The sequence below is a fragment of the Salvelinus alpinus genome, chromosome 14 (assembly GCF_045679555.1).
Source record: "Salvelinus alpinus chromosome 14, SLU_Salpinus.1, whole genome shotgun sequence".
Classification (NCBI taxonomy): Eukaryota; Metazoa; Chordata; class Actinopteri; order Salmoniformes; family Salmonidae; genus Salvelinus; species Salvelinus alpinus.
This window is the reverse complement of record NC_092099.1, coordinates 56,190,848-56,205,918: the sequence shown is the minus strand read 5'-3', so window position 1 is coordinate 56,205,918 and position 15,071 is coordinate 56,190,848. Positions and strand designations below refer to the sequence as shown.

General features: G+C 43.9%; 1 protein-coding gene across 1 annotated transcript in view; it reads left to right on the top strand.

The window, feature by feature from the left end:
* The first annotated feature begins 219 nt into the window (after positions 1 to 219).
* Positions 220 to 15,071, top strand: part of pfkla (phosphofructokinase, liver a) — an 83,371-nt gene continuing 68,519 nt past the window's right edge. The window contains exons 1-3 of the mRNA XM_071341928.1: positions 220 to 458; positions 4,286 to 4,359; positions 5,564 to 5,641. Coding sequence (XP_071198029.1) covers positions 380 to 458; positions 4,286 to 4,359; positions 5,564 to 5,641 — 231 coding nt within the window. The 5' untranslated portion in view covers positions 220 to 379. The remainder of the gene's footprint in view (positions 459 to 4,285; positions 4,360 to 5,563; positions 5,642 to 15,071) is intronic.

The following is a 15,071-nucleotide window of genomic DNA, read 5'->3' as shown; positions in this document are numbered from 1 at the left end:
TGGTAGATGGTAGGGTATTTGTTGATTTATTCATTTTTATTTTCAAGCAAAGTGTAAAGGAGTTATACTCCAGTCTAGTAAGTGGCGGTAATGCAACATGTATTGGATGCCAACCACCGTTAAACCTCATCGAAGAAGAACGTTAAACCTCATCGCAGAAGAAGAAGGAAAAGGAGGAGGAGGCTATCATGAAAACGACCACACCTTCTCATATTGTGCAATCTTGTTGGGGCGGAGTCATTTCAAGAGGCGGTCAACCAACACAAGGAAAGTCACCCACAGCACTGGCTGCATGAACTCGTAACTTGTATTTTAACGAGAATAATAATTATTTGACATAATTTCTCCAGTCGAGGTTGATCCGTATTCCACCGCTGCCATGTCGGATTTAGAGAGACTGAAGATGACGGGCGCTGGGAAAGCTATCGCCTTGTTGACAAGTGGTGGAGATGCACAAGGTACCGGATGATTAGAGAAACGGACAAACATCTGTCTAGCTATTTATGAACTAGGGCTACGTTGTGTTAGTGGCGTAATCCCTACAGGTCGTCGGTCATATGTTAACTGCTAGTTATTTCACTTTGTTCATGATTTTAAACGACTTTTATTTTACGCGAGTTGTTGCCCTGGGGTTTTGACAGCTAAACGGAAAGAACGAGGGCTTTACAATATTATCCAATAAATGTGTTTTCGTGCATTTTGGCAGATATGACTCGTTGAACTTATAATGTTGTAAAAGTCGTAATATCCTGGTTTTGTGTCCTCATCCGTCGATGGTTTTAATAGAATCAGTTTGCAAAATGTTTGTGGAAGAGCTACTAAAACTGAAGGTGCGCTTGATTGAGATCACTCTGTACGCCGGATTGGCGGATTTCTTATTTAGAACCAATATAATGCTGTGAAAAGTGTAAACTCGCACCGGGCGAGTTAGACAAGCGCACCCCTATTAGCGCATCTACGTCAGTGGGGGTTGCGCCATACGTGCAGGATATCAGGTAGAAGAGAGGAGGAGCCATTTATTGCAACTCTTTGCATGTTTCATCAGGGATCGTGAAGGTTACAGACTCAGCCTACTACACAACTAGACAGTGGAGGACCATCCTACTCAGTGAATGTCATACAATTCAAATCAAAGTTTATTAGTCACATGCGCCGAATACAACAGACCTTACAGTGAAATGCTTACTTACAGGCCCTAACCAACAATGCAATTTCAGTTAAAAAAGGCATTAAGTGAACAATATATAAGTAAAGAAATAAAAATATACATTAAAGAGATTGAAAAATGACAGTAGGGAGGCTATATATACATATATACAGTAGGGAGGCTATATACAGACACCAGTTAGTCAGGCTTATTGAGGTAGTATGTACATGTAGATATGGTTAAAGTGACTATGCATATATGATAAACAGAGAGTAGCAGTAGCGTAAAAGAGGGTTTGGTGGGTGGCGGGACACAATGCAGATAGCCCGGTTAGCCATTTGATTACCTGTTCATGAGTCTTATGGCTTGAGGGTAAAAGCTGTTGAGAAGCCTTTTTGTCCTAGACTTGGCGCAACGGTACCGCTTGCCATGCGGTAGTAGAGAGAACTGTCTATGACTAGGGTGGCTGGAGTCTTTGACAATCTTTAGGGCCTTCCTCTGACACCGCCTGGTGTAGAGGTCCTGGAAGCTTGGCCCCAGTGATGTACTGGGCCGTACGCACTACCCTCTGTAGTGCCTTGCAGTCAGAGGCCGAGCAGTTGCCGTTCCAGGCAGTGATGCAACCAGTCAGGATGCTCTCGATGTTGCAGCTGTAGAACCTTTTGAAGATCTGAGGACCCATGACAAGTCTTTTTAGTTTCCTGAGGGGGAATAGGCTTTGTTGTGCCCTCATCACGATTGTCTTGGAGTGTTTGGACCATTCTAGTTTTGTTGGTGATGTGGACACCAAGGACCTTGAAGCTCTCGACCTGCTCCACTACACCCCTGTCGATGAGAATGGGGGCGTGCTCAGTCCTCTTTTCCAGTAGTCCACAATAATCTCCTTAGTCTTGGTTACGTTGAGGGATAGGCTGTTATTCTGGCGCCACCCGGCCAGGTCTCTGACCTCCTCCCTATAGGCTGTCTCAACGTTGTCGGTGATCAGGGACAGGGAGAGACTAGTTCCAGAGATGGCCTCGGCCGGTCTGGAGATCCTGGGTATGACCACTGTTGTGTCATCGGAAAACCTAATGATGGTGTTGTAGTCGTGCCTGGCCACGCATTTGTAGGTGAACAGGGAGTACAGGAGGGGACTGAGCACGCACCCCTGAGGGGCTCCAGTGATGAGGATCAGCGTGGCGGATGTGTTGCTACCTTCCCTTACCACCTGGGGGCGGCCCGTCAGGAAGTCCAGGATCCAGTTGCAGAGGGAGGTGTTTAGTCCCAGGGTCCTTAGCTTATTGATGAGCTTTGAGGGCTCTATGGTGTTGAACGCTGAGCTGTAGTCAATGAATAGCATTCTCACATAGGTGTTCCTTTTGTCCAGGTGGGAAAGGGCAGTGTGGAGTGCAATAGAGATTGCATCAACTGTGGATCTGTTGGGGCGGTATGCAAATTAGAGTGGGTCTAGGGTTTCTGGGATGATGGTGTTGATTACTAGCCTTTCAAAGCACTTCATGGCTACGGATGTGAGTGCTACGGGTCTGTAGTCTTTTAGGCAGGTTGCCTTAGTGAATTAGTGTAACCTTAAAGTTAGCCTTTTTAGATAAAACTATGCTAAATATGTTAATGTCAATAAATAACTGTTTTGCGGTGAAGGTCTACAGTAGCCTAAACAGCACTCTCTGTAGCTGGAGGACAGCTATTTTCCGTCCTCCTCTGGGTACATTGACTTCAATACAAAACCTAGTAGGCTCATTTTTCTCAACCCCTTCCATAGACTTACACAGTAATTATAACAACTTCCGGAGGACTTCCTCCAACCTATCAGATTTCTTGCAGCATGAACTGACATGTTGTCCACCCAATCAAAAGACCACAGAATGAATCTAGTACTGATAGCATAAACTACAGGTAGCTAGCACTGCAGTGTATATAACATGTAGTAGTTGACTCAAAGAGAGAGAGATAATAGTTGAACAGTTTTTAACAAGGAGAAGCAGCAGAGAGGGAGAGCAAGAGAGAGCTAGCTATATTTTGTTCTATTTTTTCCACATTAGCTAGTCATTGACGTCACCAGACCCGAGCTTTCGGGGTTTTAGGCCCGAATTATTTTGTCTCAGCTCCGAGTATTCTGCCCTGCTGAGATGGTGTAAAACAAACTAGGCTATACTGCATTACACACTGCAATACTCCAAACATGAGCCCCGGACTGCCCTGCCTATTTAATGCTGCCTAAAACCAGCATTTCTGTAAACGGTGGCACTTTAGGAAGCAGTCAACATGGTTTTCCAGAATCATTTTTGATTCATACAAAGAAATTATATTTGGGCGCGCGTGTGGCGACTGCTCATTCCCTGAGGGCGAGAGTGCAAAGATGAGAAGGACGGAGGTTAACTTGGTTAGCTTGCTATTACTATAGGACATTTTGTTAGCACATGATGATGTAATTCAGAGTTATTGACCTCACAGTAAGCCAGATGTAATTCAGAGTTATTGACCTCACAGTAAGCCAGATGTAATTCAGAGTTATTGACCTCAGTTAGCCAGATGTAATTCAGAGTTATTGACCTCACAGTAAGCCAGATGTAATTCAGAGTTATTGACCTCAGTTAGCCAGATGTAATTCAGAGTTATTGACCTCACAGTAAGCCAGATGTAATTCAGAGTTATTGACCTCACAGTAAGCCAGATGTAATTCAGAGTTATTGCCCTCACAGTTAGCCAGATTCCAGTAACTCACAGTTAGCCAGATTCCAGTAACTCACAGTTAGCCAGATTCCAGTAACTCACAGTTAGCCAGATTCCAGTAACTCACAGTAAGCCAGATGTAATTCAGAGTTATTGACCTCACAGTTAGCCAGATTCCAGTAACTTACATTTCAACATGTTGACTCAAAAGCTGCACTGACAGATGTCATTGTAAATAAGAATTTGTTCTTTACTGACTTGCGTAGTTAAATAAAATGTTAATACAATATTATTTTTTAAATGATGAGTATAGACATTTTTTATGAGCATGGCCTCATTACTAGCCCGACGCTCTGACCACTAGGCTACCTGCCACCCCAATATTAAACAATATATGATGAAAGAAATCTATAGTATGACAGATGTATTTTTTTATTGCAGTTTGTAATCTGACCCTCTGATATCCAGGAATGAATGCAGCTGTCCGCGCTGTGACCCGGATGGGGATATTTGTTGGAGCCAAGATGTATCTCGTATATGAGGTACTATTATCCATACGTCATCTACCCCACACCAGTTTCAAAACATATCGTTCATTACCCTGTGTCTTACAGTGAGTTAGCCTGTGTCTTGAAGTGAGTTAGCCTGTGTCTTGAAGTGAGTTAGCCTGTGTCTTGAAGTGAGTTAGCCTGTGTCTTGATGTGAGTTAGCCTGTGTCTTACAGTGAGTTAGCCTGTGTCTTACAGTGAGTTAGCCTGTGTCTTACAGTGAGTTAGCCTGTGTCTTACAGTGAGTTAGCCTGTGTCTTACAGTGAGTTAGCCTGTGTCTTACAGTGAGTTAGCCTGTGTCTTACAGTGAGTTAGCCTGTGTCTTACAGTGAGTTAGCCTGTGTCTTACAGTGAGTTAGCCTGTGTCTTACAGCGAGTTAGCCTGTGTCTTACAGCGAGTTAGCCTGTGTCTTACAGCGAGTTAGCCTGTGTCTTACAGCGAGTTAGCCTGTGTCTTACAGCGAGTTAGCCTGTGTCTTACAGGTAGTTAGCATGTGTCTTGCAGTCAGTTAGCCTGTGTCTTGCAGTCAGTTAGCCTGTGTCTTACAGCGAGTTAGCCTGTGTCTTACAGTGAGTTAGCCTGTGTCTTACAGGTAGTTAGCATGTGTCTTGCAGTCAGTTAGCCTGTGTCTTGCAGTCAGTTAGCCTGTGTCTTGAAGTGAGTTAGCCTGTGTCTTGAAGTGAGTTAGCCTGTGTCTTGAAGTGAGTTAGCCTGTGTCTTGAAGTGAGTTAGCCTGTGTCTTGAAGTGAGTTAGCCTGTGTCTTGAAGTGAGTTAGCCTGTGTCTTGAAGTGAGTTAGCCTGTGTCTTGAAGTGAGTTAGCCTGTGTCTTGAAGTGAGTTAGCCTGTGTCTTGAAGTGAGTTAGCCTGTGTCTTGAAGTGAGTTAGCCTGTGTCTTGAAGTGAGTTAGCCTGTGTCTTGAAGTGAGTTAGCCTGTGTCTTGAAGTGAGTTAGCCTGTGTCTTGAAGTGAGTTAGCCTGTGTCTTGAAGTGAGTTAGCCTGTGTCTTGAAGTGAGTTAGCCTGTGTCTTGAAGTGAGTTAGCCTGTGTCTTGAAGTCAGTTAGCCTGTGTCTTACATGTCCGAGGCTTTCTTTGTTTCCTTCAACTGACATTGTCACTAATATGACAATAGGATGTTCTGCTCCATCATGACCAGTATTGATCTGATTGAACAATGTGATTGCTGTTTTTCTCTCAGGGCTACCAGGGTCTGGTGGATGGAGGGGACAACATCAAGCTGGCCCACTGGCAGAGTGTCACCAACATCATACAGCAGGTAACAGTGACCTATAGTAGCTAATGCACTCTGAAAGAGAAGTCTAAACTCTACTGGTGTCAGGAGTCATGATCAGAGCCATTTACATGGGATGGTCAAAAGACCAATGCTCTGGCATTTCTACCACACTGGACCATTTTCTTCCTCGAGGCCCATTATTATCCAGATCATTAGAATTGTGCTAAAATAAACAATACCCCATAGGGGAAAAAAAGAATTCCCGCCCAACTGGCATTTGTCCGAAATACCAGATTTTCTTAATTTTTGAAAATGTAACCTTTATTTAACCAGGCAAAACCCATTGGGGCGGTAGGTAGCCTAGTGGTTAGAGCATTGGATTTGTAACCGAAAGGTTGGAAGATCGAATCCTCGAGCTGACAAGGTACAAATCTGTCGTTCTGCCCCTGAACAAGGTAGTTTACCCACTGTTCCTAGGCCGTCATTGAAAATAAGAATTTGTTCTTAACTGACTTGCCTCGTTAAATAAAGAATGTGTCCAGTACACCCTTGGCTTGAGCTTTTATGGTGAGGAAGGGAGAAATATATTTGAATTGATCACCTACTGTGTCAGCGGGTCAACATGTGTCTCGTTCTCTGATCTTCATAACATGTCTTTTCAGCGTCTGGGTTGATTGAACTATTTCTCTCCATATACAGTGAGATCCAGAAGTATTGGGACAGTAACCACGTGTCTAGTTTTCTTGCGAGTAAAGTTGTATCGTATAAATACAAAAATCACGAAAGCTGTGATAATTTGTTCATTCGACATGGTGGGATCTTTTTGAGTCAGTAAAATTAAGTATGCGAAAAATGACGGTGGAAAAGCCTTTATGTGCAAATATTGATATAATAATCATCATATCGAAGGTAACTTGGAGTCAGGCGATGATATGTTGTGTGGTTCTCCCACTACGAATCGGGAAACCATGCAGTTTATTAGGCTACAGATGAAATAACTGATGAACTTCACAGGGTGGTGATAGTGCTCAGTGATGGGCTTGATGAACTTCACAGGGTGGTGATAGTGCTCAGTGATGGGCTTGATGAACTTCAAAGGGTGGTGATAGTGCTCAGTGATGGGCTTGATGAACTTCACAGGGTGGTGATAGTGCTCAGTGATGGGCTTGATGAACTTCGCTCGGTGAGTGCTCAGTGATGGGCTTGATGAACTTCACAGGGTGGTGATAGTGCTCAGTGATGGGCTTGATGAACTTCACAGGGTGGTGATAGTGCTCAGTGATGGGCTTGATGAACTTCACAGGGTGGTGATAGTGCTCAGTGATGGGCTTGATGAACTTCACAGGGTGGTGATAGTGCTCAGTGATGGGCTTGATGAACTTCGCTCGGTGAGTGCTCAGTGATGGGCTTGATGAACTTCACAGGGTGGTGATAGTGCTCAGTGATGGGCTTGATGAACTTCAAAGGGTGGTGATAGTGCTCAGTGATGGGCTTGATGAACTTCACAGGGTGGTGATAGTGCTCAGTGATGGGCTTGATGAACTTCACAGGGTGGTGATAGTGCTCAGTGATGGGCTTGATGAACTTCACAGGGTGGTGATAGTGCTCAGTGATGGGCTTGATGAACTTCACAGGGTGGTGATAGTGCTCAGTGATGGGCTTGATGAACTTCACAGGGTGGTGATAGTGCTCAGTGATGGGCTTGATGAACTTCGCTCGGTGAGTGCTCAGTGATGGGCTTGATGAACTTCACAGGGTGGTGATAGTGCTCAGTGATGGGCTTGATGAACTTCAAAGGGTGGTGATAGTGCTCAGTGATGGGCTTGATGAACTTCACAGGGTGGTGATAGTGCTCAGTGATGGGCTTGATGAACTTCACAGGGTGGTGATAGTGCTCAGTGATGGGCTTGATGAACTTCACAGGGTGGTGATAGTGCTCAGTGATGGGCTTGATGAACTTCACAGGGTGGTGATAGTGCTCAGTGATGGGCTTGATGAACTTCACAGGGTGGTGATAGTGCTCAGTGATGGGCTTGATGAACTTCACAGGGTGGTGATAGTGCTCAGTGATGGGCTTGATGAACTTCAAAGGGTGGTGATAGTGCTCAGTGATGGGCTTGATGAACTTTGCTCGGTGATAGTGCTCAGTGATGGGCTTGATGAACTTCACAGGGTGGTGATAGTGCTCAGTGATGGGCTTGATGAACTTCACAGGGTGGTGATAGTGCTCAGTGATGAGCTTGATGAACTTCAAAGGGTGGTGATAGTGCTCAGTGATGGGCTTGATGAACTTCACAGGGTGGTGATAGTGCTCAGTGATGGGCTTGATGAACTTCACAGGGTGGTGATAGTGCTCAGTGATGGGCTTGATGAACTTCACAGGGTGGTGATAGTGCTCAGTGATGGGCTTGATGAACTTCACAGGGTGGTGATAGTGCTCAGTGATGGGCTTGATGAACTTCACAGGGTGGTGATAGTGCTCAGTGATGGGCTTGATGAACTTCACAGGGGGGGTGATAGTGCTCAGTGATGGGCTTGATGAACTTCACAGGGTGGTGATAGTGCTCAGTGATGGGCTTGATGAACTTCACAGGGTGGTGATAGTGCTCAGTGATGGGCTTGATGAACTTCACAGGGTGGTGATAGTGCTCAGTGATGGGCTTGATGAACTTCACAGGGTGGTGATAGTGCTCAGTGATGGGCTTGATGGACTTCACAGGGTGGTGATAGTGCTCAGTGATGGGCTTGATGAACTTCAAAGGGTGGTGATAGTGCTCAGTGATGGGCTTGATGAACTTTGCTCGGTGATAGTGCTCAGTGATGGGCTTGATGAACTTCACAGGGTGGTGATAGTGCTCAGTGATGGGCTTGATGAACTTCACAGGGTGGTGATAGTGCTCAGTGATGAGCTTGATGAACTTCAAAGGGTGGTGATAGTGCTCAGTGATGGGCTTGATGAACTTCACAGGGTGGTGATAGTGCTCAGTGATGGGCTTGATGAACTTCACAGGGTGGTGATAGTGCTCAGTGATGGGCTTGATGAACTTCACAGGGTGGTGATAGTGCTCAGTGATGGGCTTGATGCTCCTTTCCAATACATTTCAAGGGTCTTATTCTGGTGACATGATGAAATATACACTTGGTACCAGTACTGAGTCGATGTGCAGGGGTACCAGGTAGTTGAGGTAGATATGTACACATACACTGAGTGTACAAAATATTAGGAACACCTTCCTAATATTGAGTTGCAACCCCTTTTGCCCTCAGAACAGCCTCAATTTGTCGGGGCATGGACTCTACAAGGTGTCGAAAGCGTTGCACAGGGATGCTGGCTCATGTTGACTCCAATGCTTCCCACAGTTGTGTCAAGTTGGCTGGATGTCCTTTGGGTGGTGGACCATTCTTGATACACACAGGAAACTGTCCAGCAGCGTTGCAGTTCCTGACACACTCAAACCGATGCGCCTGGCACGTACTACCATACCCCGTTCAAAGGCACTTAAATATTTTGTCTTGCCCATTCACCCTCTGAATGGCACACATACACAATCCATGTCTCAAGGCTTAAAAATCCTTCTTTAACTTGTCTCCTCTCCTTCATCTACACTGATTGAAGTGGATTTAACAAGTAACATCAATAAGGGATCATAGCTTTCACCTGGATTTACCTGGTCAGTCTGTCATGACAGAGCAGGTGTTCCTAATGTTTTGTACACTCAGTGTAGGTAGGGATACAGTGACTAGACAACAGGATTAATAATAAACAGTAGCAGCAGCATATGTGATGAGTCAAAGAGATAGTCAATGCAGATAGGCCAGGTAGCTATTGGTTAAATCACATTTATTTGTCACATGCGCTGAATACGACAGGTATTTGGTATTTTACTAGGATCCCCATTAGCTGTTGCAAAAGCAGCAGCTTCTCTTCCTGGGTTCCACACAAAACATGAAAGATAATACAGAATGACATAATACAGAACATCAATAGACAAGAACAGCTCAAGGACAGAACTACATTCATTTATAAAGGCACACGTAGCCTCCATATCAATATATACACACAAACTATCTAGGTCCAACAGGGGAGAGGTGTTATCTGTTTTTGAAACCAGGTTTGCTGTTTATTTGAGCAATATGAGATGGAAGGAAGTTGCATGCAATGAGGACTCTCTATGTAATACTGTACACTTTCTTGAATTTGTTCTGGATGTGGGGGGGGGGAGGTAAAATTAAGTGATGCAGTCAGCCTCAACTCTCAGCCAAGAGAGACTGGCATGCATAGTATTTATATCAGTCCTCTGATTACAATGAAGAGCAAGACGTGCCGCTCTGTTCTGGGCCAGCTGCAGCTTAACTAGTTCTTTCCTTGTAGCATTCGACCACACGACTGGACAATAGTCAAGATAAGACAAAACTAGAGCCTGCAGAACTTGCTTTGTGTCAAAAAAGCAGAGCATCTCTTTATTACAGAAAGACCTCTCCCCATCTTTATAACTATTGAATCTATATGTTTGACCATGACAATTTACAATCTAAGGTAACACCAAGTAATTTGGTCAACTTGTTCAACAGCCACACCATTCATTACCAGATTCAGCTGAGGTCTAGAACTTAGGGAATGATTTGTACCAAATACAATACTCTTAGTTTTAGAGATGTTCAGGACCAGTTTATTACTGGCCACCTATTCCAAAACAGACTGCAACTCTTTGTTAATGGTTTCAGTGACTTCATTAGCTGTGGTTGCTGATGCGTATATGGTTGAATCATCAGCATACATGGACACATGCTTTGTTTAAAGCCAGTGGCAGGTCATTGGTAAAAATAGAAAAGAGTAGAGGGCCTAGAGAGCTCCCCTGCGGTACACCACACCCTACATGTTACACATTAGAGAAGCTTCCATTAAAGAAAACCCTTTGAGTTCTATCTGATAGATGGCTCTGAATCCACGATATGGCAGAGGTTGAAAAGCCATAGCACTTTTTTCAACAACAGGTTATGGTCAATAATGGTCAACATCTATCTTTTTTTGACACGCTCACTGTTCGTTGTTGGCCTTTCCTATCTAAGTTTGCCCACTTTGCCAATGAAGTAACTATTAAAATAATTAGCAACATCAAATGGTTTTGTGATGAATAAGCCATCTGATTCGATGAAAGATGGAGTTGAATTTGTTTTTTGGCCCATAATTTCATTTAAAGTACTCCAAGGTGTTATATCATTGATCTTGGTTAATCATTGATCAGTTATTTATTTTTTGTTGTTGAGTTTAGTCACATCATTTCTCAATATACAGAAAGTCAGATGTGCAGCCAGACTTATTAGCCACTAATTTTGCCCCGTCTCTTTCAACCATACAGTTTTTAAACAGTTCTAACAGTCAGTTTATTTATAGGTGCATGTTTATCAATAATTGGAAGAAGCAATTTCATAAATTCATCTGGATGCTCCTTATTAATCACATCAGACCAACAAATATGTTTTACATCATCCGCATAAGATTCACAGCATTTTATTTTGTATGATCTCTTATACTATTTTAGTCCCAGGTTTTGGATCTTTGGCCTTCCTGGTTATAGCCACTATATTGGGATCACTGCATCCAATGGGTACGGATACAGCTTTAGAACCAAGTTCTACAGTATTATACAGGGGGTACCGGTACCGAGTCAACAGGTTAGTCGAGGTAATTTGTACATGTTGGTAGGGGTGAAGTGATAGATAATAAACAGCGAGTAGCAGCAGTTTACAAAACAAATGGGAGGGGGGGGTGTCAATGTAAATAGTCCGGTGGCCATTTCCTTAATTGTTCAGCAGTCTTATAGCTTGGGGGTAGAAGCTGTTAAGGATTCTTTTGGTCCTAGACTTGGCACTCCGGTACTGCTTGCCGTGCGGTAGCAGAGAGAACAGTCTGACTTGGGCGCTTGGAGTCTTTGACACATTTTGGGGCCTTCCTCTGACTCCGCCTATTATATAGGTCCTGGATGGCGGGAAGCTTGGCCCCAGTGATGTACTGGGCCGTTCGCACTACCCTCTGTAGCGCCTTACAGTCAGATGCCGAGCAGTTGCCATAACAGGTGGGATGTAACCAGTCAGGATGCTTTCTATGGTGGAGATGTAGAACCTTTTGAGGATCTGGGGGACCCATGCCAAATCTTTTGACGTGCCCTCTTCATAACTGTCTTGGTGTGTTTGGACCCTGATAGTTTGTTGGTGATGTGGACACCAAGGAACTTAACTCTCGACCGCTGAACTTCAGCCACGTCAATGTTAATGGGGGCCTGTTCGGCCCTCCTTTTCCTATAGTCCATGATCAGCTCCTTTATCTTGCTCATATTGAGCGAGAGGTTGTTGTCCTGGTGTAACAGTATAGCTTCCGTCCCTCTCCTCGCCCCTACCTGGGCTCGAACCAGGGACCCTCTGCAAACTTCAACAACTGACACCCACGAAGCATCGTTACCCATCGCGCCACAAAAGCGCGGCCCTTGCAGAGCAAGGGGAACAACTACTTCAGGTCTCAGAGCGAGTGAGGTCACTGATTGAAACACTATTAGCGCGCACCACCGCTAACTAGCTAGCAATTTCACATCGATTACACTGGCACCACACTGCCAGGTGTCTGACCTCCTCCCTATAGGCAGTCTCATCGTTGTCGGTGATCAGGCCTACCGCTGTTGTATCGTCAGCAAACTTAATGATGGTGTTGTAGTCGTGCTTGTCCACACAGTCATGGGTGAACAGGGAGTACAGGAGGGGACTGAGCACGCACCCCTGAGGGGCCCCTGTGTTGAGGATCAGCATGGCGGATGTGTTGTTACCTACTCTTACCACCTGGGGGCGGCCGGTCAGGAAGTCCAGGATCCAGTTGCAGAGGGAGGTGTTTTGTCCCAGAGTCCTTAGCTTAGTAATGATCTTTGTGGGTAATATGGTGTTGAACACTGAGCTGTAGTCAATGAACAGAATTCTCACATAGCTGTTCCCTTTGTCCAGGTGGGAAAGGGCAGTGTGGAGTGATTGAGATTACGTCATCTGTGGATCTGTTATGGCGGTAATCATTTAGGCAGGTTGCCTTCGCTTTCTTGGGCACAGGGACTATGGTGTGTTTGAAACATGTACAGTTGAAGTCGGTAGTTTACATACACCTTAGCCAAATACATTTACTCTCAGTTTTTCACAATTCCTGATATTTAATCCTAGAAAATATTCCCTTAGGTCAGTTAGGATCACCACTTTATTTTAAGAATGTGAAATGTCAATAATAGTAGACAGTGATTTATTTCAGCTTTATTTGTTTCATCACATTCCCAGTGGATCAGAAGTTTACATAAACTCAATTAGTATTTGGTAGCATTGTCTTTAAATTGTTTAACTTGGGGCAAACGTTTCGGGTAGCCTTCCACAAGCTTCCCACAATAAGTTGGGTGAATTTTGGCCCATTCCTCCTGACAGAGCTTGTGTAACTGAGTCAGGTTTGTAGGCCTCCTTGCTCGCACACGCTTTTTCAGTTCTGCCCACAAATGTTCTACGGGATTGAGGTCAGGGCTTTGATGGCCACTCCAATACCTTGACTTTGTTGTCCTTAAGCCATTTTGCCACAACTTTGGAAATATGCTTGGGGTTATTGTCCATTTGGAAGACCCATTTGCGACCAAGCTTTAACTTCCTGACTAATGTCTTGAGATGTTGCTTCAATATATCCACATCATTTTCCTACCTCATGATGCCATCCATTTTGTGAAGTGCACCAGTCCCTCTTGCAGCAAAGCACCCCACAACATGATGCTGCCACCCCCGTGCTTCACAGTTGGGATGGTGTTCTTTGGCTTGCAAGCCTCCCCCTTTTTCCTCCAAACATAACGATGGTCATTATGGCCAAACAGTTTTATTTTTGTTTCATCAGATCAGAGGACATGTCTCCAAAAAGTACGATATGTGTCCCCATGTGCAGTTGCAAACCGTAGTCTGGCTTTTTTATGACGATTTTGGAGCAGTGGCTTCTTCCTTGCAGAGCGGCCTTTCAGGTTATGTCAATATAGGACTCGTTTTACTGTGGATATAGATACTTTTGTACCCGTTTCCTCCAGCATCTTCACAAGGTCCTTTGCTGTTTTTCTAGGATTGATTTGCACTTTTCGCACCAAAGTATGTTCATGTCTAGGAGACAGAACACGTCTCCTTCCTGAGCGGTATGACGGCTGCGTGGTCCCATGGTGTTTATACTTGCGTACTATTCTTTGTACAGATGAACGTGGTATCTTTAGGCGTTTGGAAATTGCTCCCAAGGATGAACCAGACTTTTGCAACAGTTTTATTTATCGGCTTTTCATTTACTTTTTTGTCCGAAAGCCGGCAATTGCCGGCCAACGGAAAAGCTGCAGCCAATTGGCTATGCAGCCAGACTTATTTGCCATTCCTTTTGCCTCATCCCTCTCAACCATACCATTTTAAAGTTTTTATAGTAATTGTCTTAATGTGTGAATGCTTATTAGTAACTGGAATAAGCAATTTCTTAAATGCTTTAATTGCTGGTTATGTCCCATTATACACCACAGACCAGAAAATATTATTTACATATTCAACATATGAATCACTATAAAACTTATTGTATTACCCCTAATACACTATATTAGGCCCAGCCTTTGGAACGTTGGTTTCCCTAGACATGGTTACTATATTATAATCATTACATCCAATGGTTATTAATGATGCTTTAGAGCAGATGTCTGCAGCATTAGTAAAGATGTGATCAATACATGTTGATTTAACTGTTTATAACGATCCTGGAAGGTTGACTGACAACCTGAACCAGGTTGCAGGCACTGGTTACAGTTTGAAGCTTTCTCTTGAGTGGGAAGCCTGATGAAAGCCAGTCAATATTTAAATCACCCAGAAAATATACCTCTCTAATGATATCACATACATTTCACACGCATGACCCATATTCACTTGGTGCTCTAAAGCAACTTCCCACAAGGCTTTAGGTGAAGCAGGAGAACCTGTAGACATGTTACTAAAACAGCATTTGACATGAGATCCTCTAAGCTGTACAGGAATATGACTCTGAATATAAACAGCAACACCTCCCCCATTGGCATTCCTGTCTTTTCTGTAGATGTTGTAACCATGTATTGCTATCGTGAAGGGTGTTATCTCAGTGCTTTTCAGAGATAGTCACTATATGAATGTTATCTGTTACTAGCAAGTTATTGATTTCTTGACCCTTGTTTCTTAGGCTACGCTGCCTTCAGACGGTATGCTTGACTTTTTCCACATTTTGTTGTTACAAAGTGGGATTTAAATTGATTTAGATTTACACAAAATATTCTGTCAAAGTGGAAGAAAAATTCTAACATTTGTTAAGAATTAATGAAAAATAAAACCTGTGTGTGTACTGTATCTTGATTAGATAAGTATTCAACTCTCTGAGTCAATACAGGTTAGAATCACCTTTGGCCACGATTTACAGCTGTGA